Genomic DNA, 26,931 nt, shown 5'->3' with positions numbered 1-26,931 from the left:
GGTGGTGCAGAGGTTGTGTTCCAAGTGTGGGTAATGAAGCACTTTGTTCTGTAATCACTGTGGTCATTTTATCCAACTTTGGTTACCTTTTCCGGAGAGCCCCTGCCCTGGATTGCTAATTGGCCTGATTGGATGTCCCGCGGCCACGGGCCCCATTATGATTGTGATGCGAGTTTCTGCCTCTCACCTCTGCTTGTCTTTAGAAAGAGAGGATGGAGATGTGGACAGGGGCCTTCCTGTCTATGAGCCCACAAATCTCCGGGCTGTTCCTTGGCTGGGTGTGCCCCCTGTCCTCTTTCCTCCTCCCTTCTTGCCTGTGGATTGGGGACAGGTTTGGAGAAACCTGACCCTGAGAACTTTGTTTGAAAGTTAGCCACGCTGTGTGCCAAGCTGAACCTCTCACGTGGGTACTTGGTGAGTGGAAAGAGGGCGGGAAAGGAGCTTAGAGGCCCTTCAATAAGCCTGGTTAGGCGATGCTCCCACCATGAGGAATGCAACCTGCCACAACCTCAGGCCCTGAGTCAGCGGTTCCCCGGCTCCACCTTCTGTCTGCCTGGCTGTAGTCTTGATGCCCCCAGGGCCTCAGAGTCTCTTTATCCATTTGGCTATTGGTTCCCCTCTCCATCTATCTGTCACATCCAACTGTGCCTCCATCTGCCCTTCCAGATCCCGCCATCCCTCCATCCCGCCTCCAGCCACCTGCCAGCAGTCCCACACATCCTTCAGACTGCTGGTACGTCTATCCGTCCCTCCTTGCCTCGCACCATGTGAGTCCCAGATCCCAGCCACTGGTCCACCCCTACCTCCATCTGTCCACAGCCTGCCTTTCCATCCCTCCGACCTCATGCCTGGCTGCAGAGCCTGCTCTCCGATGGCTCTTCAGCCCCAGATACCCCACGACCCGCTAGTCCCGGGTTGCCACCCCCAGCCTAGGGGCGGGCTCCCTGCCTGTCCCTGGCGGGCCTGGTTTTGTGCGGGGCCCAGCGGCCCAGCGCGCGGCTCGGGCCCGGGCGGGCGGCGGACGGGGCGGGGCTCGGGGCGGGGCGGGCGGGGCCGGGGTGACTCAGCCGCCTTCGCCCCGCGGTCCGCGCGTCCGCCGGCCTGGCAGGCGGGGCGGAGAAAATGGCGCTGCCCCCGGCCGCCGCGACCCCCGCCGGGACCCAGGAGCCTCCGGGATCCCACGAAGCCTCCGCCGCCCCCGAGCCGCCGCTCGGCCTGCCGGAGCTGCCGGCCCTGCAGCTCGAGCCGGGCGGGGTCCCGCTGCACTCGTCCTGGACCTTCTGGCTGGACAGGTGAGGGGGCACGGGGCCTTGCCGCCATCGCGGCCGCTCGGGCTCGACGCGGCCCGGAGACCCGGGGTGCGCTGGGCCGCGGCCCTCGTGCGCGCCGGGACAGGAAGCTCCCGCCCCGCGCGGAGGTGCGGACCCCGGCCCGCCGCGCGCCCCGCGGGCTCGGGAACTGAGGTTTGGGCCGCGGCGACCGGCGGCTGCAGGGCCGCCCAACTTTGCGCACGCTTCCCTTCCGTCCTCTGGCTGCTCCCGGAGAGGAGGGGCGCGTCGGGGGCCCGCGGGGGGTCCCCGCGTGCGGCCGAGGTGGTTCCCCAGACCCGCGCGCGGGGCTCCGGGGTTGCTGAAGGCAGGACCCACCCGCGCGTGGCAGCCAGCAGTCGGGAAAAGTTGACCAGCTCCCCTTGAGAAGTGCGCGGGGTGGCGTCGGCGCTGCGCACGGGCGTCTCTGCCCTCTGCGACACCCCGAATTCCTCCAGGGCCCCTGGGGGGGCACGAGTCCCGGCCGTGCTGACCGCTAGGCCACGCCCTCCGGGCGCCGCGGCTTTGCTGGAGAGGCTCGGGCACCTGGTCGCGAGGGGGACCGGCCGACTTTCCGGCGCGGTGCCCTCCCCATCCTCTCAGCATCCCCCGCCCTCCGCCTCCCACCGGGACATCCAAGAAGGACCCTGTTCATTTCCAGTCTGCCCCCCCCCCCCCGCCCAGAGCAGGGGTTGATGGTGGGCACTCGCTAAATCCCCCAGGCCGTGCCTGGCAGCCTTAATAGGACCACAGGAAATGTTCCAGGGATCAATAGGTGCTTGGGTGCCCAGCCGCTTCAAGAGTCTGCTCCGGTCCCTTCAAGCTGGCAAGGATTTTGGTAACATTGTGCCTATCATAATTTAAGAGTTAGGTGAGAAGAGAAGTGGCTGTTTCTTGAGAAATGTGCTTGGTAGCCACCGAGCTGCTTGTTTTTAAAGCTGGCATGAGATGCCTGCCCGAGTATTTTTTTTTTTTAGGTAATGGTCATTTTTATAAGTGAAGACACACTATTTACTTCCCGTCGGAACCCAGACCAGCCTCTAAGATGTTCAGAGCTTCTCTACTGTGGACCCAAGGAAGTTGGGGGTGGAGGAGATGGAATCTCGCTTCCAAAGCATTTTCACTTTCAGTATGAGATTCTGAGAACATTTGCTGTCATAACAGGGGTGGTTAGGGCAAGCTGGAGCAGATTGAAATAATGAACCTTTGTTTTCAAAGGTGTGTGCGGGTAGGCTGTAGTTTTCTGGCATCTTCTGTTAAGGTATTACACCTGGACCTGTTGTGGTCTAATTGTGGATGCTGCCGGTGAAAACAATACCCAGAGGTTTTCTTTTTCAATGTGTCAGTGTTTGTTCTGCTTACCAGACCATTTCTGAATCCTGTGAAGTGTCGATATTCATACAGCAAGCCCACATTTTTGTGGTAGTTGGGGGATTTAAACTCAGAACCTCATGTGTGCCAGGCAGGCACTGAACCATTTGAGCCTTGCTCCCAGGCCAGTTTGCTTTGTTATTTTCCACATTGGGCTGGTTTGGATTGAGAAGTTTCTGTTTGCACTTGCCATCTATGTGGAGTGACAGGCACGAATCACCTTTTTATTGGTTGAGAAGAGGTTTCCTGAAGTTTTAGTGGGGAGGGGGAGTGGTTGGCCTAGAACTCTGCACCTCCCAATCCCTGGCTCTGAAGTAACTAGGATTATAGGCATTAGCTATTGCTATTGTATTTGGCTACCAAAACTTACTTTAGTTTGGTACAGGCACTGGGGTTTGAACTCAGGGCCTTGCTTTTCTGTGTGCCTTTTTGGCTCTGGTGGTCTACTGCTTGAGCCACAGCTTCACTTTCAGCTTTTTGCTGGCCTTTTCTGCCTGAGCTGGTTTTGAACCGTGGTCCTTGGTTCTCAGCCTTTTGAGTAGTTAGAATTACAGTTGCGAGCCACCAGTGCCCAGTCCAAATCTTCTTTTAAAGAGCATCTAGTATCTTTTTAGGATAAATGTGTAATAGGGAAGTGCAGCTCAGTGGGAGAGTGCTTACCAAACTAGCATGTATGTATGCGCACACACACCTACATAGACACTTAAATATGTATTGCATCATTTGTAACGGCACAAACTGTCTTTCTTACTGCAAACTTGGATTTTATTTTCTGTAAAAGTCAGTAATAAAGTGAATTTTGCTGTTGTCATAGTGTCCACACCTTTAGTAGGAATGGCTATATTCATTGAGAAATCATAATTCATTTCAACGTTGTAGATTCAATTCCTTTTGCCTGATCAATCATCTTGTTATTTTTATTGAACTACTTTTATCTCTCTGGGAATCCATTTATACTAGCTCTCCCTTCCACTCAGGATTGTGTAATGACTTGTCCTAGAAGTTATTTTGTAACTCCTCCCCTTCTCCCCCCAGGAATGTTCTAGAATTATAAGGTTCTCAGGAGGGCCTTGAGGGTCACTGAAGCTAGCCTGTCTGTGCAGATGATATCAGCCTTGAGCTCCACAACATCCAAAGGCCTTCTACTTAGACCTCCCCTTTGACCCCCGTTCCTGGCCTGGTCTCCCTTCCAGCCAACTATTCAGTGATACACAGTCATACACCCTCCTCCAAGCTGTGATTTCATTGTTTGTGGACTAAGCATAGTCATATGATGTATCTCATAGTGCTGTTCTAAGGATTCAATGAGAGACTTGGCTGTGAATCACCTAATATGTGTACTTAGTGCTTAGTGAATTTCAGCTGTTACCAGTACAACCTTGCTCTCCGCCTGCCAGCACCTTCCTACATTCACATGTCCCGCCAGAAGTCTTCAGCCCAGTGTCTCTGCATTCACTAGTAAAAGATAATCAACTATATGGCTGTAAGGAGATACAATGAAGTCTTTTGGATTATAGCAGAGAATCGAGGGAGGACGTTTCTTCCCCCTTTTCTGGATACTTAAAACCCTGCCCTTTTTTGATTCTTGGAGCTACTCTAGCCATGTGTGTCTCGACTGCTTCACCTACATTGCATGGTGACCCTCTGCCCTGCGAGTTTTTTGTAGGGTGTGCACAGTCCTCCGGCCATTCCCTGTCCCATCCAGGCCCAGGGCTTGCACCTCCAGCTGAAGCTGATGACCCCTGAAGGTAGATCCTGAGGAACAGATGGATCCCATTCCTCTTTCTTGTCTATGCACGTCTCTTCAACCAAAGATGTGCTGGACCACCTTAGCTGCCTGGCACACATACCTGCTCCCCTTGTGTCATCTGAGCTCAGATGGAACACTTGACAGTGAGGCTCTCCTTCCAGTTGCTCAGGCCCTAAACCCTGGAGCCATCTGTAACCTCCCAGCACCAAGCAGAAAACAAGGGCTTTGAGTAGCCAGAAGACTGTGCTCTTCCCTCCCACCTACTCTTCTCCTCCCTGCCCATGTCTTTCAGTTCCTTGCTCTTTTTTCCCCCCGAATCCCAAGCATGGGTTAGCCCAGTCTGCCTGGAATACTTTCCCTGTCATCATCTGCACTGTCTCTCCTCACTCTCAAGTCTTTATTCACGGGCCATCTTCCAGGCAAGACTTTTCCTAGCCACTGATGTGGAATGATGTGTGCATCCTGACATGCAAACCCAAGGTCTAGATTTTATTTTATTGGTGTGTCTGTTCCACAGTATCATCACAATTTTCTGGTCTTGTCACTGGAATGCAAGTCTCATGCAGATTAGGGTCTGGTCTCTGTTGCTGCTGAGTCCTACACCAGAGCCTGATACACATTGGCTTGCCAGGTGTTTCTGACTTCCACCTAAAGCAAGTTGACTTTCCCCTGCGGAGTCTCCTTTTACTCTCATGATGCTTTGCAGACCTCCGTCACGTTATCTCAGCTCTCTCCTGAGTTCTTTTTTTTTTTTTTTTTTTGGTCTTTTCTTTTTTGGTACTGGGGACCGATCCCAGGAGGTTGCGCTTGCTAGGCAAGTGCTTTGCCACTGAGCTACACCCCAGCCCAACTAGAGCTTTTTTGCTTTTTTTTTTTTTGTCCTGGGCCTTGGACTCATGCCCTGAGCACTGTCCCTGACTTCTTTTTGCTCAAGGCTAGCACTCTGCCACTTGAGCCACAGCGCAGCTTCTGGCTGTTTTCTAGGCCATGTCCCCAGCCCCTCTCCTGAGTTCTTTCTGGGCCCATAGAGCTGAGAACACAAGACACTGTCAGCACTATCTGATTATTCTGTAACCGAGCTGGTTTCTCTCCATGACATTCCTTTTCTGCTCACCATTTCACTACCCTGTTTTTGTAAAGACACAGTGAGATTTCACTTTATTCTCTAGACTGGTGAAACTAATTGTTGCGGATGGCATAGAATGAGAAGTTCATAATCTATAGTCCTCAGGCCAAATTACATGACCCTGACTACCAGTGTTTCAGAGTTGGAATTTGTTTGATCCTTCAATCTCCTTTCCCATGTACCCCACTCTGTCTAGCTCACACTTCATATGTCCATGATCCTTGGGAAATTTGCTCTAATTCTGGGCCATCGCCTCTTCTTTATGACCCTCTCTCTGTGGGTGTGGGTTTTAGGATCTTGTCCTTGCATCTCTGAGTGATATTGGGTTGCTTGTAGAAACAAGTCAATTTGCACAATGTCCCCAGAGTTTTTAAGGAAAGGAAAACCACAGGCGTGTAGATTGCACTACCTTTTCACTATATTGCTGTTTTCACTTTTTAACCATGTCACTTCCCACTGCCCAGCCTCAAAAATTGCACTTGGTCTGTCTGTCCTTCCTTTCTAGTAGCAGTAGACTCCTGTCCCTTTTCTTGGATGAACTAGAGACTTGAATGCTAGTCAGATTTGTCTTCTGAGATTCCTGCTGCTGGGAATTCTCTTCTTCCCTTTGCTTACCCGAAAAACTGTCCTACAGCCTTCATGCCCACTAGTGCATTAGTCCTCTGTAGCCTCTGCTTTCCTCTATATTCATAGCATCTTGTTGCAGGCCAATGTCTGTTTTATAGACAGTGGCTTATTGCTCTGTCCCTCACCCTTGACTGTGAGACTCTTTAACTTTCATGTCTGTGACTCCCAGGGAGTCCATGCACTAAGCACACCGTGGGTGCTTATTGTTTGATCACAAAAGTGAGCCTCATATACATCTGCCACTGTCCCTCCTCCTACCTGGCATTTAGCTACCCCAAGTTTGTCTGGAAGTATAGTCACATTCACTTACATCAGAATCACTAGGCACTACTTTTGAAAGCTCAGGCTCTCCCACCCCTGATGAATCAGATCCATGGATGGAAGATGGATTTGTCACAGATGCCTGATGTATCCAGCCTCAAGCCACTGCTCTCCGTGTCGTCATGTGGGTTGAGCATGTTGTATACAGTCCCCATTGTGGGTTGACAATGCAATAGCCACTATGCTGTGGCCTCCCCGACACTTCAGAGCTGTCTCACAGGCTGTGGGCTTCAGTGGCATCCATGAAGAGTTCAGAGTGATATGGGGTTCCCACATGATGGGGTTCAATCTTCTCCCATGCATTCTGGTGGTGTGATGTACAATAACACAGTTGGTACTGGGAGGTGCAGCCAGGCCCGGCAAAGAAGATTCTTGATCATCCTTGTTTATAGAGTGGCCTCCACGGATGAGGTTGGGTGGAAGTCGTGAGGAAGAGTTGTGATGGACAAGGAGAGAGTTGATGGAATCGGTGCTTTTCCTCTTTCCCCTCATTCTTGCCCTTCGAATCCCAGCAAATCTTCATACATGGCCAGGGATTTTTTTTGTGTGTAAAGAAGCTCTGGGCAAATCTACATGGCAGGAAAAGACCCTTTCCTAGGAGGACTCAGCCTCTCCAGCTGTGGGCCAGTGGCTGCTTCTTGCAGCGTGTTTCAGACCCTTGAATATTCCTTGCTCGGGAAATACTTTGCCGCTCAAAACATGTGTTCCTGCTTTTAGTGTTACAGGTTTCCTCTCCTGATTCCAAAACTTAAGGCTGTGGGCAAGACTTCAGCAATCTGACATGGTGTTTGTAAACTTGAACACAGTTATACCATCCTCCTACCCGGGCCCTCTATACTTGTAAGTCAAGATGACGATGCCCATTAGTACTGGCAAGGCGCTGTGGGATAGACCAGTGGTGACAATAGATGGAAGAACAGAGAAATCAGACATGCAGAGCTAAAACGCTTCAATTATATGGATAGTTTCAACAGATACATTATTATTAACTGTCAATAGTAGACCCAGACCATTTGTGTGTGTATGACTCCTCTGACAGGAAGCCGGTGTAGCCGCAAGCCACAGATCTATATAAAAGTGATTAAAATGAAATCATCTTTAATGGAGTGAATGATGGTCGCTGGGCATACTTAATCATGTCACAGGGGCTGGGCAGACTCTCCCTCTGACAGCTGAGCCTGATGTTGATATCAATTGCACAGGAAAGCTGGCTGTGGGAGGCAAGCCCCTGGCTTTAGGTTGGACTTAGCTGAATTGAAATCATCATATGTGTTAGGTGAAATATTGCCATCATTCATATTTTCACAAAATATGTGCATGTATTACTAGGTATGTGTGTCCATTTATTAGATACCTCTGCACTTACTAGGTAAAGATTTAAACTGTCTTTTCCCAGTTCAACATTATTTTAACATTATCAACACGTAAAGCCCACATTACTCCTGTTTAATAAGCACTGGACTCAGTTCTGTCCAGACGGAGGCATGGAATCTTCCTACAGATGTAGGATTTGTCAGAAACATTTTTTATAACTGAAGCCCAGAGAAGTACCTTGCTTGAGATTACCCTACAGTATAAGGAGAAAAAGGATTTGAACTGAGAACTGTGACCCACACAACCCTTCTTCCCTGAGACTATGAATGATGACTAGGACATGATTCTTTCCTGTCTTATAATTTAACATGGCAGGTAGTCAGGACTTCGAGATAGTCTGAGCTTTTTTTACCTCATTTCACATGTGGAGAAACTAAGGTCCAGTTTCATGCATGAGACATAACGAAGCCAAGGGCCCCCTTGCTTCAAAATCTGTAGAGAAGACAGCTCTGCTCAGCAGCCTGTCTTTCAGGCCCTTTGCAGGATTGCTCTGCACACGTATTGATGGTGCCGTGTGGGGCTTGCCTTTGAGTGATGGCAAATGCTTCTGTGAGCATAGTAGGGTTTACATGTTTCTTCCGATGCTGTCACTCACTAGTTTCCTGAGTTGTTAGCAATATCTCATGGTGACTTGATTCAGATGACACAAGCCAATGTATCTCACACTTTTATGTATACAGGAATTCTGGGGGATTTAGTGTGTCGGGGGTCCTGGAGACTGTATCTTTAATGAGCTCCCGGGTGATGCTTCCCATTGAATAATCACACCTAAAGTGACAGGAATTCCGGTCGGGGAGCAGGAAACATTTCCAGCATCTTTGCTTTTTCAGAAGGGCCCACCACGTGTCATGACCTGCCAAGAACTAGTTGCAGTTCAGCTGACTTCCTCAGGTGCTTAGGAAGGCCTCTGTCCCTGAGTACTTTCTTAATGAGCTGAGACCACAGTGTGGGGATCAATGGAGAATGCACACTTGGGAATTCTGAATTAAAGATTGCAAGGTGCAGGAGAGATGGGACTGTGTGGGTTTGTGGGACCATGCACAGTGTTGGTTTTGTAGGAATCACTTGTTTTAGGCCCAGCTCTGAGGGCAAGGTTATCAGGCAACCTATAGTTTGAGTTCCAAATCTACCAGCAGCCAGCTGTGCATCTTTGGGCATGTTACCATACTACCTTCTATTTAGTTTCCTTGTCTGCAAACTAAGAGTGAAATGCAATGAAGATGTATGCACATATGATAGGACCCGTCTGTTCATTTATTGGCACTCAGTATTTCCGACATAGGAAACAGGATAAAATGCTTTCAAGCATTTCAAATTTCATTTAAGCTAAAAATGAATCCTGGGAAGATTCTTAGGGGCCTGCCGTAATGAGTAGATAAACATGATTTGTAAATAGCATATTAAATTTCTACATGCAAATAGTGCTCAGGTGCCTGAAAAGCATTTAAGTAGGACTCATTGCTTCAACTTTATTGGATTTTTCTGCCTTCTCCTGACTCTCCAAATGAAAAGGAATTCCCACCACTTTCACCTAGAGAACCTTAAGATTCTTTTCTTATTATCCTGTTAGATTGGAGAGCCAGGAGTGAGCTGGGAATTTAGCCTTAAGTAACGTAAGAATCTCTTTGACATCTTTGCATTAGCTGTTTATTTGGCAGACTGGAGTCCCTTCCCCCTTCTGCCTTAACTTAGGGTAGTTCCTGAGTGAGCACATCTACGTGGAAAGCAGCCTTTCCAGTGGCTATGGACATCAGCCCAGAGGCACTGGAACCTGATGGGCTTCTTTTCTGAAGACCTGAGTAGGAGCTGACAGCTGCTCGTGTGGAAATCTTTTACTCTGTCCCTCAGGTTAGAAAACATGCTGGGTGTCTCTCAGTGCTAACAACTTTCACCTTTGTACCAAGCTTATCTGTCCATCACAGCAATAACGGTGATCTCAGAAAGAGTTGCTTCTGAGATAGGTTTATTTAGTTTAGATGCTCTATGTCATTGCCTTCTATAGCACCGGTTTATGTAGCCTAAATAGCAAATCCATGGGATGGAAATGTTTCTGTAGAGGGAGGTCCAAAAGGTGATGTTGAGGGTCAGTCTTGTCACATTGCTGGCAGGTGGCAGAGCTGGGACTTGAACTGAGATGCACTGATGGCAGGGATTGTCTTCCTCATCCCTGTGCTTGCTTTCCTGCCTTTTTTTTTTTTTTGGCCAGTCCTGGGCCTTGGACTCAGGGCCTGAGCACTATCCCTGGCTTCTTCCTGCTCAAGGCTAGCACTCTGCCACCTGAGCCACAGCGCCACTTCTGGCCGTTTTCCATATATGTGGTGCTGGGGAATCAAACCAAGAGCTTCATGTGTAGGAGGCAAGCACTCTTGCCACTAGGCCATATTCCCAGCCCCTTTCCTGCCTTCTTGCCACCTTTGTTTGGATCATAGTCTGCCCTCTGTGTCCAGCTGCCCCAGAGCAGTAACACAGAGATGTGTTCTTCTAGCATTTTGCTACTTGCATCACTTTTGCAGAATTGTTACTGCTAGAGGTTCTGGTTGTATCTGGTGCCTCTCCTTCATTTCTGGCTTCCCCCTTCCAACTGTGCGGCATGGTCCATGGTGGGAGAGAAAGAATGACAGGCAGTAGCAGCAGGTGAACCCGGGGGTGGGGGGGGGGTGTGGAGTTGGGGATTTAAAAGGGAAGGGAGAAGGACCTACTGCAAGGCATGCTATATGTGTCCACCATGCTGACGGTGATGGCTCATTTTTTATTGGGCAGCAGCGTAGTCCAAAGGGGTAGGTAGGTCATGGGCACCTAAGCCAGACAGATGAAGAAGAATCTAGAGCTGCTCCTTAAGCATAAGCTTTCTGAACCTCAGTGTCTCAAGTTTTGAAGCAAGGGAATAATATTACAGTGGCAGGATTGCTGTAAGCATTAGCGCTAATACATGCTCAATAAAAGGAAGCTGTTGTTACATGAATATTGTTTAATGGAGGAGGAAATCCTGGGGAGGCAATTCAGATTCTTTAACTGATCCATGATTGGTGGGGGGGGGGGGGTAAGGTATGCAGGGGTGGGGAGGGCCAGCACTTATCCTTTCTATTGCTTTGTAGCTCTTGCATTCTACTGTGGGAGGAGGTAACGTTGAATTCAGAGAGTAGGAACACAAGTAGGTCCTGATTCCTGTGTTCTGTGATGTCTCATAGCACTGGCCCTGTCATTTTCAGATGTGTATTCTGCTCTTAGCTTCCCACCGCTCCCCCCCCCCCCCAATCTCCTATCTCCAAAGCAAGTTTGGAAAGCTCTGAACATAGTTTCATAGCCTTTGGGAGCCTGGGGCACTTAGAGAGCATGGGTGAAGATTCTAGAACCTCAACTGCAGGAGACAGGTGCTTTGCATAGAATGATCATCACTGTATTGCCTTGGTTGCTTGAATGTTAAATCTGCTGAGACTATTCTGTTTATACCAGGGTTCTCTGCCGTGGTACTGTGGACATTTTGGGCTGATGTTTCTCTGTGGTGGGGGCCACTGTGTGTGGTGATTATGGGATGGATTTCAACAGTATCCCTAGCTTCTGCCCATCAGAGGCCGGTAGAACCTCTCAGTGCAGTGGTAACTCTGGAGGCACCGTCAGCTCTAGCACCCTTGGTCTGCAGACAAAGGGTATTGATTGGGGTTCTGTTGAGAGGTTAAACTTTCTAACATGAATGAGCTAAAAGGTTGTAGTTTTAAGGTACAGAAATGTGCTATATATGTGATTGGTACCAGTGAGAAGGTTTCTAGCATTGAGATCTATTACAAACCTTTGCCTTCCGGTGGCTACAGTGACTACAATTGTCTGTCAAGGTCAACAAAACAAGGGATGGCCGCTGGCCACAGGGCTGTGTCTTGCTATGAGCCGTCCCTTTAAGTAGCACAACCAGAAGGTAATGGGCCTCTGGTTCAGCTTTGAGTCAGCAAGTCTAGCAGATTGACCTGTTTACAGGGCAGATCACTTAAAAAAAAAAAAAAAAAGCCAGGAAAACCTCAGCTCATTTCCTGTTTTGAAATGGATTTTGTAGCCAAGGCCCAATTTTGACCAAACAAATGGCCGAAGAACTTAAGGTTCCAGCATGAGGATTCGGCATATTGATGTATTCCATTGACACTGGAATCAGATTTGGTGCCAGCCAACATAGGACTGACAGAGTTGCTCTGTTCTTTTGCAACCTGGATTAAACCAGGGCCATGCATACACTAGCCACTGCCCGACCACTGAGCTACACAAGTACCACGCTTCCATTTATTTCTTTTTTTCTTTTCTTTTGGTGGCATCAGGATTTGAACTCCTGACCTCCCAATTGCTTTTAGCTCCTTATTTTTGAGATAGGGTCCTAAACTTCTTAACAGGGTGACCCATCTGTGTTAAGCATCTCAGTAGCTTGTGTAACAGGTTACTCTACCCTATGCAGCTCCTTGTGAGTAGGGTTCTCAAAGGGAGGAGGTAACAAGTTGGATAAGGAGTGTATGCACTGGGGCTGGGAATATGGCCTAGTGCTAGAGTTGCTTGCCTCAAATACATGAAGCCCTGGGTTCGATTCTTCACCACCACATATATAGAAAAAGCCAGAAGTGACTCTGTGGCTCAAGTGGTAGAGTGCTAGCCTTGAGCAAAAAGAAGCCAGGAACAGTACTCAGGCCCCGAGTTCAAGCCCCAGGACTAACAACAAAAAAAAAAAAGAAAGAAAAGAAATGTATGCACTGCCTTATGTATGAAACTGTAACCCCTTTATAGCTCACTTTGACAATACAGAAATGAAAACAAAAAACAAACTTGTCTGCCCAGGCTGGCCTTGCCCCACAATCCCAACAATCTTGGCCTCCCAAGTAGTTGGAATTGTGTGTGAGCCATCAGCCACCAGCTCCCACAGTTTCACTTTTTAATGGTGTTTTATGGTGGACTCTGTGTGTTTCCACCAGAGCTACCTTTCTTTCCTGACTCCCATTTCTAGTACAGGATTGTATTCCTATGATTCTCCTATAGGAGGCAGTGTTAAAATAATCTTTACCTTGGGGATGAAAAGTCACTGCAAAAACCAAGGCTCCTTCTGAGTGCAGGTCTCCTGATTAGCCTCTTAGGACATGGATGCATAGAGGTTGAAAAGGAAGTGTCAGATTCTGCGGAAGCAGTGTCCCCAATTCTTCATGGAGGGAGGAGGCTGGATTCTATGACCTTAAAGGTTCCTGCGGAGCTCTTTCCTGCCCTAGGCCACACGGGCTCGGCGTGCTCTGTGCCTTCAACAGCTTGACCCATGGAACAGAGGGAACCTAAATGACAATTACACATCATCGTTGTCTCCTGCTTTGGAACACAAGACTGTAGACAGAGGCGTTAAAAAAGAGGCACGGAAAGTTAATGTTCATCATTGTTCTCTGTTACATGGTTATGCCTGCATGTATTTACATAAATCATCATAAGGTTGTAGGAGGTGAGCACTCAATATTCTCAACTATCCTGAATTGAAGGGTGACTTGAAGAATTGGTAAACAATTTTGAGGGAATAATTTCAATAATGGGGGGAAAAAACAACCCTGCTTTCCTCCCCCTGGGCTCTCCCCTGACGAGCTCTCCTGCACACAGCTCAGAAAGGAATCCCCGGGTCATGTCCTTTGCATCTCACAATCCAGGAAGGTTTGCGGGTGCAACGGTCAGCCAGCAGTTTCCAGGGAAGAAAAATTAGTGTTGGGATAAATGCCAGTAGGTTTTCATGTGAAAGTAGTAGACTTTTCACATAACTATCTATTCAGGAAAAGGTTGAGGATCTTTCTTGAGTTAGTTTCCTTTTATTTATTTATTTTTTGTACCAGTACGGGAGTTTGAACTCAGGACCTGAGCACTGTCTCTGAGCTTTCGCTTTTAAGGCTGGTGCTCCTACCATTTGAGCCACAGCTCCAGTTCTACCTCTTGGCAGATTGGACATAAGAGACTCATGGACTTTTCTTGCATGGGCTGGCTTTGAACTGTGATGCTCAGATCTCAGCCTCTGGCACCCAGAGCAAAAAGGGCTAGTGGTATGGCTCAAGCAGTGGAGAACCTGCCAAACAATGTGAGACTGATTTCAGAGCAAAAGTTTGTAAAGTTTATCAACAACTAAGCAAGAGTTGTAAACACCTGCTGAGGACTAGGAGTCATATCTGTCTCCACACTAGTTCATAATGTTGCTTCCTTAGTGACCTCCAGACAAAGGAGTTGTATTCCAAAATGTCTTGTTGGTGTATTTATTTAGTCAGTCATGGGACTTGAATTCAGGGCCTGGGTACTGTCCCTGCACTCTTTTGCTCAAGGCTAGTTCTCTACCACTTGGAGCCACAACACCACTTCCAGTTTTCTGATAGTTAATTGGAGGTAAGAGCTTCACAGACTTTCCTGCCCAGACTGGCTTTGAACCTCAGTCCTCAGATCTCAGTCTCACGAGTAGCTAGGATTATAGATGTGAGCCACCGGCACCCGGCTTGATGTGTTTATTTTTGAGTGTTTGTTGGTTCATCATCATGCAGGCCAAACTTTTGCCAATACCTCCATCTCCTCATTCATGTGAGTTTTCCACACGAGTCTAAGCTACTATGGCTTCGCTGTCTAGGAAGCACCACATGTTGAAGGGGCCTGGGGACTGTGTTTCTAGGGGTTCGGGGCTGGTAAGATTCCAGATCTCAAAATCGCTCCCAAACCCTGGTGGACTGGCTGTGAGCGGGATACTTTTTCCTCATTAACAAACAGACCTGGGCTTTTGAGCAGTGTTTGTAAAACATCATATCGGGCTTGATGTTCACAGAATCCCGACACTCCTAAGCATGGAGTCAGTAGAAAGAAAGAAATTGTGACTGGGAACAGGGAATCTTGGTCCTGAAGGACAAATGGGTCCCAAGAAACTGGGGTTGGTAGAATTAAATAGCATGGGGTTTTCTGTTGACTAAACCTGTGCTATGTTGCCATCTAGTGGAAAATAGAGCAAACTAACGATGAATGTATTCTGACCATACAGAACGGTCACCAGAGCTCATTGAGTCAGCCAGAGAAAAGACCATAGACTGTTTTCCAAAGGCACAAGTTTGAGAAACACATGTAAATTCAGGTCAAATAGCAGTTGGCTTTTAGCTATATTTTCTTGTCTTGCTTTTTATTCTTCTTTTTGGCAGTACAGGGTATTAAAGCCAGGGCCTTGTACACCTAGGTACTAGCAGGGCCTGTGGCAAGTTTTCAAGACAAATGCACTGCGCTTTTCTAAAGGCGAGGCAATATGCTTGCTTTTTTTTATTATTAAACTAAGTTATTTTCTTGTTTTAAAAATGTGATTTTAAAGTTTTAAAGTTGCTTTTCTTACGTGCTTTTACCTTTTCCCATCAAGCTTCCCTTAATAAACGCACTGATTATGTAGGAGAAAGGAATGTATAACTTCACAGAGACAGGATTTCATGCTTTAGATCTAACATGCATCCTGCAAATGTCCAGACTTTTCAGAAGCCTTGCAGAATTCCATGGCACAGCACTTCATAGACACTGACTAGTTCTGTTTGCTTCTTTGTTCTTTGGCCGGTGTGTGCTTAGATCGCTCCCTGGTGCCACGCTGCACAGTGCGCCTCCAACCTGAAGAAAATCTACACGGTGCAAACGGTGCAGGTAAGATGGCAGGGTGGGGCTGGGCTAGCCTGGCTTGGGTTGGATGCCTGGAGGATGTCCCACGTATCCTCTCTATTGGAACTCCAGCTCTGTCACCCCCCTCTGCCTCTCTAGACTCCACCTGTGCAGGGCAAGGTAGGGCAGGGTCACCCACTGATGAGTTAGGGGTTACGTAGGTCAGCCAGGGCAGTGTTAAGCCTGAAAGCTCTATACCGGCCCCCTCCACCACCTTACACTAGGACTGTGGACCATCCCTGTGCGTTTCTGCGCATGTGGTGTAATCATGGTCCCTACCTCCACGGGGCACTGTGAAGAGCAGGCGGCTACATGCTCACAGGATACTTGGCGGAACACCTGCTACGCTGCCGCTTCTCAGCAAGGCCGCGTTCTTAGTTCTCTTAGTTTTCTCTCTATGCGACTCTGAAGGCAAACTTTCTAGGCACTGATTCATTTAATTCATCTGAATTCTAGTTTTTTTTGTGTGTTTTGTTTCTGTTTTGTTTTGTTTGAGGAGAGTACTGGGGTTTGTACTTAGAGCCTTGTACATGCTAGGTAAGTTTGCCATCCCTTGGATTATACCTCCAGCCCTTTTTACTTAAGGTTATTTCCCAGGTTGGGGTGCGTGCGTGTGTGTGTGTGTGTGTGTGTGTGTGTGTGTGTGTGTGTGTGTGTGTGTGTATACCGTCCTAGTACCGTGACCTTCTACCTACACCTCCTAAGTAGGAGTTGTAGGAATGAACCTATAGTTTTCCTGTTGTACCCCCTAAATCTTGTCACATCATAAAATCTTAGAATTTTCAGCTGGTTGGTATCTAGATTGCATCCTTCACCTGTGCAAAAACACCACAAACATCTTTTCTTCAGACTGACCCTGGTGTCAAACATCCTGTTTGAAAAGTGCACATTTGTGGTGGCACAGCCCCAGGACTGATTTGTAAGGTGCCATGCACCGCCACTAGGGCCGGTGAGCTGGCATAAAGCCGGGGTCCCATCCACAGGCTGTTTTCTCATCCATCTGGGAAAGCCACATAAACATCCAGAGAGCAAAGCGGTGGTGTCTGTGCATCTTGCCCAGCGCCAAGGCAGTGTTGTGGGGCAGGGCCTGAGCTGTGCTTCCAGAGAAGTGGACACCCATAGAGCATGGACACAGCCTGTTCCCACTCCCCTTAGCTGAATCCATAGGTGTTGTGACTTCAAGTAGTAGCCCCTTGATGAACCTCAGAGCACTTGGTTTTCAGGCCTGTGGTCATGAGGAATCTCCGGGCTGCCGTTGGGCCCGTCAAGGCTCACTAGACCTCCCATAGTCCTATCAGACAGACAATGGGATTGTGGGCAGACCTGGTGAAGCCAGGTGATAAGAAATGGACCTGTTCTCCTGGCCATAGCAACACAGAGCATCTGGTTGGGAGTTGAAGCTGCTACCATGCTAGGAACTTTAGGGGCCAATTGAAAGGCCTCTTGCTGGCACATACTAGAAAGTACTAATTAAACAGTTACTTTCTTAGAGCTCATATCTGTAATCCTATCTACTTGGGAGGCTGAGATTGAGAGGATCAAAGCTCAAGGCTAGCCTAGGAGAAAAGTTCATAAGACCCTTCTCAACCAACATCTGGGTGAGGTAACATGCACCTGTCATATCAGCTACATGGGAGGCTGAGATCAAGAGGACTGCTATTCCACGCCAGTCAGAGCAGAAAAGGTCTGTGTGACTCCATTTCAGTGGAAGGATGGTGGGCATGGTGGTATATTTCTGTCAGTCCAGGTATATGGGGAATGAAAAACAGGAAGATTGTGGTCCAGAGGTATACCAGGGAAGGAAACAAGAGGACCCTATCTCACAAATAACTAGTGCAAAAAAAAAAAATGGGGATGGGGTGGTGTAGGCATGGTTCAGTGGTAAACACTTATTTAGCAAGCACAAGTTCAAACCTCAGCACTACCAAGAAAATACTCTGTTGGTATGTAATTAGTATACCGTCATTGTAGAGTTGTCAAGTATAAGTTAAGATAAACAACTTACACCTCAGAGTTTCTTGGTGCCCTCTTCCCATTAGACCTTTGTCTAGATACAGAAACAGCTGTAAGTAGTCAGGTCATTCTTCCCCAGTGTCTGATGTCCCTGTTCACCTCAGCTTGCCTTCCTTGTCTGTAAAACAGGTCATCAGATTGCCTGCCTTCTGAGTTGAGTGAGTGGGAAGTGAGCCTGTTACTTGGTAAGCCCCACACACCTTGCCAGGTCTTACTAATATGCTATTGAGATCTGCCCTTTGCATGAACAGCTAGAGTATGGTCTAGGGCCTATGTAGTGCCACTGCCTAGGTTCAAATCCCATAGCTGGCTTTTAGTAGCTTGGACACATTCATCACCTTTCTGTATCTCAGTTTACTTATCTATAAAATGGGAGCAATCACGGCAGGCATTTTTCTCATGCAACTATGGGAATAAAATGGTCCCATGAATTAAGAAGTGCATCCTAAATGTCCAGGAATAAGATCATGCTCCTCCACCATCACTTCTCCTCTGTAGGAGCCTCCTTTCTCTCTTTCCTCGGTCATGTTTGATATAAGGATGCCATACTACTTCCTCTAGACTATTTATTTCAAGCAGCGCTGTCCTGTGTGGCATCACTACTTACATCTCACTATATGAAAACATTTAACTTACCATAACTGAGGGGTTCAACTTGTGAGGGTCTGTAACGTCTCAGAATAGTCCCTCATACTTAAGAAGCAGCTGGGGTGCTGAACTTAAAATCCCTAGCGACATGTTTTTGTCTCAGTCTTTATGTGGTGATGCCCTGAGCGTCCATGGACCAACTGTAAGAAATCCTCTCCCTGCTCAGGCCCGTGTTGCATGTTGGCCCTGTGCATGTTGGGTGAAGTGTAAGTGTAAGAATCCTGCTGCCAGTGACTATCTGGTGTAATGAGTATCCATTTTTAATACTCTTAAGGCCCTTCAGCAAGTCCAGGGTGCAGAAGGTGGGAAAAGAGGGATCATTATCTTGTTTATTAACTGGGGAGACTGAGGCTGGAAGGTAGGAGAACCAAGTTGGCACTGGAAACAGCTGGTCCTGCTGCAGCGGCAGGGCTGGAGCCCTGCTTACCCCCATCCCCACCCCGGGGTTCAGTCCTGCCTTTCACCTCCCTGTCTGGTGCCGGAGGAACCACGGCCGAGGACACTGTCATCACAGCCAGAAATAACTGTCTCTCTGCCTGGAGTTAAGTATCTGTGACGTTCCCATCACTCTGGGAAAATTCCATTTTTCACTTAGGTGTACTTTCCAGACATATATTGATCCCTTTTGCTCTTTGGGACATATAGAAACTTGGAGCATTCCTCTGGTGTGTGCACGCTCACTGGCACAGAGCAGAATAGTGTCCCACACTTGTCCCCCATGGTTCTACGCTCAGTCCTTTCTTTCCCCCCCATAATTGAAATTTTATGTAAATTTACATAGAACAGAGACTGTACTTTTCCTCTAAATGAATTTCAGCAGCACTTCTCCTGACCTGAAGTCTTCACACATAGTTTATGTAACATATTCGGTTAAGAAGATTCATTCATGCTATGTGGTACCCTGGCATCAAGCCCGCTCCCCTACCCCAGTGTCAGGCCGACTGATTGTGATGTCGTGCTATTGTAGGCCATTAAGTTAGGGCAGCCTGTGCCCCAAACCCTTGCCAAATAAAGACTGTTCTCTTGAAGGAAACTCTTTCCTTTATTTTCCCTTCATTATTTCTCTCTTTCTCTATGTGTGTGCGTGCGTGCGTGCGCGTAAACGCCAGTACTCAGGCTTGAACTCAGAGCCTGGACACTGTCCCTTAACTTCTTTGCTCAAGGCTAGTGCTTTCCTGCTTGAGCCACCACTCCACTTCCAATCCTGGGCTTGAACTCAGAACCTGGGCACTGTCCTTGAGCCCCTTTGTGCTCAAGGCTAGAGCTCTACCACTTGAACCACAGTGCCACTTCTGGCTTTTTCTGGGTTATTTATTGGAGATAAGAGTCTCACAGACTTTCCTTCCTGGTCTAGTTTTGAACCATGATCCTCAGATCTCAAAGATTACAGGCATAAAGCATTGAGCCAGAAAGAGGTTTTCTCAGTATCAGTGATGGAGGATGATGGAGAGACTGGGTCAGGACCCAGCAAGAAAGCCTGTGGCAGATGGCATCCTGTAAAGGAAAGCAACCACTCTGGTGAGGGAAGAGACAGGGAGAGTGAGGACCTGAAGCCAGGTCTGCGTCATACTTCTGTCAGTGCAAAGTTAATAGCAAGTGCAACAGGAAGCTTGCCCGTTATTTAATTTATTCATTATACACGAGAGGGGACTGACTTGTCTGTAGTCACAATGCTGTTATTCAGAAGCAGAAAGGAGTCAGGTTGCCCTTGTTTACTCGGGTCAGCCGAGGTCATTCATTGTGTGTTGTTGAGGTAGGGGGAGGGTGAGTCAGACTTCATCTTACAACTTGAGAGTAACCGAGTCACCACAAGAGGAAAGCTTGTTGTCTTAAGCAAGCATTTGCTGGCCTTCTTCCCCATCACTGCCTGCAGAAATGCACCTGAGATCTGACCTGGTCTTTGGCATTATGTTGTGGCCCAGGTCATGGAGGAGGCATCTATAGTGTGTACCCACATCCAGACCCTGGGCCCTTTCCTCCATAGGCCTTGTAGCAATTTCCTGCTCCAGAGGGGATTAAAAAAAACAAACACTATTAGCTGCCCTTGCCACCCCCACCAGCACAGCGGGAGCTCAGTAAGGTTGTGGCAGCTCTCCCCCACCCGGTAAACCCCGTCTCCAGCTGTTCTCTGACCTGCCACCTGCTACTCACACCTCATGACTCTGTGGCCAAGTGTGCCAGGCCTAGGAAGCAGGCAGAGCTCTGGGTTCCCCCAGACTTCTCTAGGGGAGGGACTCTCTCTACCCTCTCAAGATGTGGACCCTATTCTTCTCCAGGCTGTTAACTCCCAAATCCAGAATAGGTCAAGCTCTTTTGGCATTCAAAGAGAAGTCACTTTTCTCTGGAACTCTTTTTTTTTTTTTTTTGCCAGTCATGGGGACTTAACTCTGGGCCTGAGCACTGTCCCTGGCTTCTTTTTGCTCAAGGCTAGCACTCTACCTCTTGAGCCACAGCGCCACTTCAGGCTTTTTCTATATATGCAGTGCTGAGGAATCAAACCCAGGGCTTCATGTACACGAGGCAAGCACTCTACCACTAGGCCATGTTCCCAGCCCCTCTCTGGAACTCTTGCGAATCAGAAGCCCTTTGCTTTCTGCCTCTGTGTCGGCTGTGAGTTAAAAACATCCATTAAGCTCTTCAGTTGTCTTATCTGTTCTGATCTCTTGTCTGCCTGGAAACCCCTGGCAAGTAGAAATACCTAATGAGCAAATTATCCATTGAGTATCCCGGATACATTCTCCTCTACATATGCACCAACTTTTGGAAGGAAATCTAAAATCTGAATTTTGTTTTGTTTTGTTTCTGAGGTGCATCTGCTGGGCTTTTTTTTTTTTTTTTGCTTTGTTTTGTTTTTACCAAACAAGCATATCACCATGTCTTCTGTCAAGTTAGAGGAACATTCAGAACATCTTTCAGAATATTCTTTATTGCTTTTTCCTTCAGAACATTCCAGTGGGAAATGAAGGAGGAAATTCACCAGTTTTCTTGGCAGTGAATAACTATTCACTGGCAAAAGATTTTCAGGTGGGGCATAATTGCTCCAGTTAGAATGAATAGGTGGGAGATAGATCAATGTGTCTGACCATACCTCGCTTCCTTACTCAGGCCTCACGAGCGATTTCACCGAATTCAGTCTTGAAATCCCCTGATGGGCTTCAAGGTCTGTGTGTCTTGTTGAGGATAACCCGAGAACCAGAGCCTTTAAGTCTATGTGTTAGACTCCATTAGACAAGCCCTCTGTTCCGCACAGAAGGAGCCAGAACGATGCCAGGAGCTTACCAGTGTGTACCCTCTGTGGCCACTGGCTGTCTCCGCGTTCTGCACAGTTCCCCAAGGCTTTATTCCCCCAAACGATGCCCAGCTTTGAGACCTCACCTTGTCCTTGTGTGTTCATGAAGACTTTTGAAAGAAGGACTTAACCATCGCTAACAGAAGGGGCTCTGGGAGCTGGTTCTTCCTTTCAGCTCTTTCACCATCAGAAGCACCCAACAGCTGTCCTAGTATTAGGCGAGGTTTGTGAAAAGGAACCAGAGCCCCTTCACAGTGGCGCTCCTGGATGTGTGCTGTCATTTTGTCTTCATGTACAAGGGCGTGAATATGCGCTTTAATAAACATGTTTAGCCAGGGAGATGTCTCTCACGGTATTTTGCTGTATCTGATCACTTCCTGCCAGGTTTGTCAAGGTAAAAGGCTACAGGATCCTTAGACCATTTCTTTCCTTGGGAAGGAGAGAAGCATTTTGTTGTGTCTTCCTTAGTATTTCAAGTGCTACATAAAAGGTCGACTCAGAACCTTGGCTGGGATGCGCGAGCAGGAGCTTTGGTATGGGGTGCCATACAGGCTTGAAATTTCCTGGTATCAAACTCCTCTTGGTTTTCCATTAGACAGGCTTTTCCCTTTTAGCCTCATGCAGTCTGTAAATCTGCAGGAGTCGCTGCCTCATTGTAAGCACTGTTCTCAGGCTAGAGTTAAGAGAGTCATTAGACTTGATGGAGTTCTAGACATGACTGTAGGAAAACATCAACAGGTGTCCTCTTTCCTGTGACTACATCACCTGTCCCTGGCTTCTAAGATTATGAAAGTGATGCAGAAGATATACAGATAGGGTCATGAAAGGAAACAGCATGGGGTTTATGAAATAGGAGATTTTGAATTACAGTGCCCAGGTTCAAATTCCAGCTCTAGCTATTCATCCTGACAGCCAGATAGAAACCCTGAGTGTTGAAATGCTTTCGTAATCTGCACATGTAGCAAAGCACTTGTGTGCCGGGTTCCCCCAAGAGGCCCAGCAGCTGTTGGAGGACCGGTAATAACTGCAGTGCCACTTTTGCTATTTCCAAGTAGCATCCTTAGAGTAGAAGGGGACTGAAGTAGATTCCCCAGTAATAAATCTGCCACCATGTTCTTTTGCCTTCAACTTTCTTATAGTTCATCCTTACTACCTGTGCAATTAATTCAGATTCATGTTACTTTTTTTTTTTTTACGACAAACAGCCTTGAACAACCTGTCAGGATTGTCATTAAACATAAGTAGAATCCCACTTCCCCCTCATCACTCCATTCATGATGCCCCAGGATTCATTTCCCTAATTGTTCATACTATTTTTTTAAGTCAAACCTCCTGAGATTACCACATAGCATGGTTCTTCTCTTTTGTATGTAATTCTATGCACAGAATACAATATGGTGATTCTGGAAGTCCCCATCTTTGTCCGCATCCTAAGATTCATACTGGACAGTCATGTCTGGACCAGTGTTTTTGTGCCTCATTTTCCTTGTCTGTGTGACAAGGATAATCTTATAACGTTGACACTAGAATAAATTACATAAATGTATAAAAATCCCCAGACATAGAACAGCTCAGTATGTATCACCTATCCTTTTTAATGTTATTACTTCACATGACACTGTTAGTCTATACCATCTGTTTCTGCTGACAGCTGCTATATTGCTCAGTTCACTGTAATGGAATGTCATATACTGGCTATTTTTCAGGGTTCTAAAAAGTCCAAGATGAAGGTACCAGATTCTGGGAAGGATCCTCTTCCTGGTGTACAGACTAGTAGCTGCCTCTTATATCCTGTCCTAGAGGAGGAGAGAGCTGGTTATCTTCTCTCATAAAGACATTCATCCAGCTTGGGTGCTTCACCACCATAGCTGAAGGGCCCAGCTCCTAGAACCATCCCACTTAGGCTTGGGTTTCAACATGGGAAAAATTTCAGGACACAGGCATAAAATCCATCTATTATGCTGCACTTGGGTACCCTGTTGCTTTAGTGACTAAGCAATCCCTTGCTTTTTCCAGGAAGATAAAGGAGGACAGAGCCTGAGGTGTGACTGGTGCTTCCTTTATTCCCCCAGCCTCCAAGCCTATACCTCATAGACTCTTTCCATTCAGAGTCCATTAGAAGGTGTGTGGTTCAGTACATCTGGTATACCTGCCAGTATATTAGGTACATCTGCCAGAAACACCAACAAGATCCTTTCCAGTTTTGGAAGGGGGGGTGTTTGTTTTGGAAGAAGTCAGTCACTTTATTTACAACAGAATGCCCCTGACAATAAAGAATCTTTATGCATCACAAAATTAGTTCCAAATCTGTATTACAAAGTATGTAATCTCTCTTGAGTTTTGTAGTCAGATCTTCAAAAAAAATATAAAAGATTGCATTTCCATGCAGATTAAGGTTTACCAGATATATTTTGTTAAGTGTTTACAGCACCAAGAAATGTTTTTCCTATGACAATGGGTAATTTCATGTTTTAAAACGAAATGTTATATGCATCTGAAGTTTACAACATAGTGTTATAGGATGCTGATAGACAGTAAAATGGTCACAGTAGAAAAGTAGATAATACATCTGCCGTCTCCATTTGAGCAGCCAAGCTTTACATATTCACAGAAACCCCTAGCACAATGTAGTTTTATTAATTTTAGTGCTGACATTGTGCATTACCCCTCTGGTTTTCTATGTAGATAAGTTGCTTGCTTAATCGGGAGAACTTCCTGGAAGATGTAACTTGGCCCCCAACATCAGCAAGCAACATGTTTCAAGTGTTGTATTATATTTTGTAGCAAAAGAAAATGAGAAGGAGTACTGACAAATCATTTTGAATGGATAGGACTTAGGAAAGATCAATTTTTTTCCTTTAATGCATTAATTTTATAATCTACTGGCATAGTAAATCAATACTGGGTATTTTAAACAAAGTGTTTTTTTTTAAAGATATTTTGGAGTGTGTACAATAATATCCTACCTGTGACCAACCTGCCTGTGAGATGGAGCTACCATTTAATGAGAGGAGAGAGGCGACCGCTTTGGTAAGTGTCTGATGTGTAATTTGAGGTTAAAGGTGGACAAATGGTATGAAGCTCATGAGAGATCTTTTCTTTGGGGCGTACAGCTTGATGTCTGGACCTGTAGACTGTCTGATGAGCATGAGCGGAGGCTAAAAGAAAGGGTGGTATCCGCTTTAAAGGCTCAGTGAAGTGGCGGGTGTATTTCTTAGTTCATTAGCTCAAGCTGGAGTCTCAATTACTGACATAGCTTGCTATCACATCATTCAACCTTTGGAGTTATTTACTCACTAATAAGTGAGACTAGATCATGGCTTACTGAATAGCAGGTGAAAACTGGAACATTTCTCGGATTCTGGAACTGAGAAGCCGCACACGGTGTCAGGATTCCCTTGTTCGAGTTTCCTTTCCTTTCTCTGCACTGGCTCAGTTTTCAGACAAGCTTTCCCATTTGTGGGCATGTGGCCTTCCTAAGCTCCAGTTTTAACTCTGCAAGTCTAGCCATGTCACCAGCGTGCTTCAACCCCTGGGGAAATTTCCAGGCTGACTGGATGCCCCAGGCCAGCCATAGATCAACCTGGGAGCCTAAGGAGAGGTAGCATTCTCATAGGCAAGCCTGGGTAACAGGCCCATTGTTAGAACTCAGCAATGTACTTCTGTCTGAGTCTGACTTGAGAAGCCATCTGGCTTCTCATTTGGAAATTGGGGTGTGTTAACCAGACAGCAAGCAAATGCTAAGCAGAGACACAATGCAGATGTCCACCCTGGGACCATGTGTGTTTGCCTGTGGCCTGAGGGGCAATTAAGTGGGATGGTGTCATGAATGAGTGTACATATAAAGATCTTCATTACCTTTGAAGCAGTTGCCTTAGTTATCTACTACTGGAGATAGACAAACGTCACATCCTTGTGATATATCCTCCCCTTGCCCTATCTTCTCCCTCCCCCTCCCTTTTTTTGTCAGGGTAAGACTTGAACTCAGGTCCTGGGTACTGAGTACTGTCCCTGAGCTCTTCTGCTCAAGGCTATCACTCTACAACTTTCAGCCACAGCTCCACTTCTGGTTTTCTGGTGATTAACTGGAGAAGAGAGTCTCATTGACTTTCCTGCCCAAGCTGGCTTTGAACCTCAATCCTCAGATCTCAGCCTCCTGAGTAGCTAGGATTATAGGCATGAACCACCAGCACCCGTCTCCCCTTGCCTTTATTGCAGCTGAATTCCTTTCCTCCTTCCCCATTCCATCTTCTTTTTGTCCTCCTCCTACTTCTGTTTTCAGTCAAAGGGCTAGGGGAGAGTTGATTGGAAAATGTCTGATTGTTTTTGTTTTTAAGGTCACCTAGTTTTAAACCTATGGAGAAATCCTTAGTCATTGGGCATAATTCTCACTGTTGGTCTCTGCTGCAGGGAAGAGGAGAGTAATGCAAAGGGTGGCGTGTGGAAGATGAAAGTCCCGAAGGACAGCACGGTAAGCGCCTTCTGGCTATGTCCCAGAAGCATCGTTGCGGCTTGGGGTTGTGGGAGGCTGTGTGCATTGAGCTGAGCATTTTGAGCTGTTCAGAGAAACTCCTCAGAAGCCTCCCAACAGGCCTGGGGTGAGATTCATTTCCGACTTTCTCTGTGCCCTTTCTTACATTGCCTCCTTGAAAACTGTCTCTGTGGCAGCCTTGTGGTCTGTATCGTGCTGTCTGATGGGACAAGACAGCTCAGGGGCCTTGTATAGGCCTTTCCTCACCCTTGCTCACATGACTAACACCGGCAAGTTGGTTTTCCCTGGCACAAAGTGGAATTCTTCCCACTAAAGCCTCTCCCTCCTGCCTGGAAGGCAGCAGCACTTCTGGGAAGGACAGTCTTGGAGCAGGAGGAGGATGAGTCGTCCTTAGGGTCTCTCCAGGGGCCAGCCAGGCCTCTGAAGCCCAGGTTTCCCCAGAACGGGTTCTTCCTCATATGTGGAGTGAAAATAAACTTGAGCTCTAACACCAGGGACCTTAAGCCCTGAGAAACCACAAGTCCTCTTCAAAAATATCCATGTCTCGCCTTTTTAATGATTTCTTTCACGTGGCTACATTCAGGTAATTAAAGTGTCTCCAGGAAGTCATGCCTGAAGATAGGACCAGATTTATTACTGCATAATCAAGAACATCAGAGGAAGAAATAACAAACCAGGCAAGGCAAAGAAAACACCTCTACCCACCTCAGAAAGAGGATGTAAAAGAATGACAGGATTAGGTCCCTGCATCCTTTCTCTTTCCTCCTTTCTTTCTTTCCTTCCTTCCTTCATTTTTTCTTTCTTCCTTTCCTTCTTTCATCCTTTCTTTCCTTCTTTCCCCCTTCCTCCCTTCCTTACCTTCCTTGCCTTCTTTTCCCCTTCCCTTCCCTTCCCTTCTTTCCTTCCTTTTTCCTTTATTTCTTTTTCATAAGTGAGATTTGAACTCACTGCCTTGTA

The 26,931-nt window shown here is 47.1% G+C and overlaps 1 protein-coding gene across 1 annotated transcript in view; it reads left to right on the top strand.

The window, feature by feature from the left end:
- The first annotated feature begins 1,099 nt into the window (after positions 1-1,099).
- Eif4e3 (eukaryotic translation initiation factor 4E family member 3) overlaps positions 1,100-26,931 on the top strand; it is a 37,738-nt gene continuing 11,906 nt past the window's right edge. Inside the window, 5 exon segments of the mRNA XM_048356154.1 lie at positions 1,100-1,292; positions 15,446-15,462; positions 15,465-15,517; positions 24,418-24,512; positions 25,893-25,953. Coding sequence (XP_048212111.1) covers positions 1,123-1,292; positions 15,446-15,462; positions 15,465-15,517; positions 24,418-24,512; positions 25,893-25,953 — 396 coding nt within the window. The 5' untranslated portion in view covers positions 1,100-1,122.

The sequence above is a fragment of the Perognathus longimembris genome, chromosome 10 (genome assembly GCF_023159225.1).
Source record: "Perognathus longimembris pacificus isolate PPM17 chromosome 10, ASM2315922v1, whole genome shotgun sequence".
Taxonomy (NCBI): Eukaryota; Metazoa; Chordata; class Mammalia; order Rodentia; family Heteromyidae; genus Perognathus; species Perognathus longimembris.
Note: the sequence above shows the minus strand (reverse complement) of the source record. Positions and strands in the feature narration are given on the sequence as shown.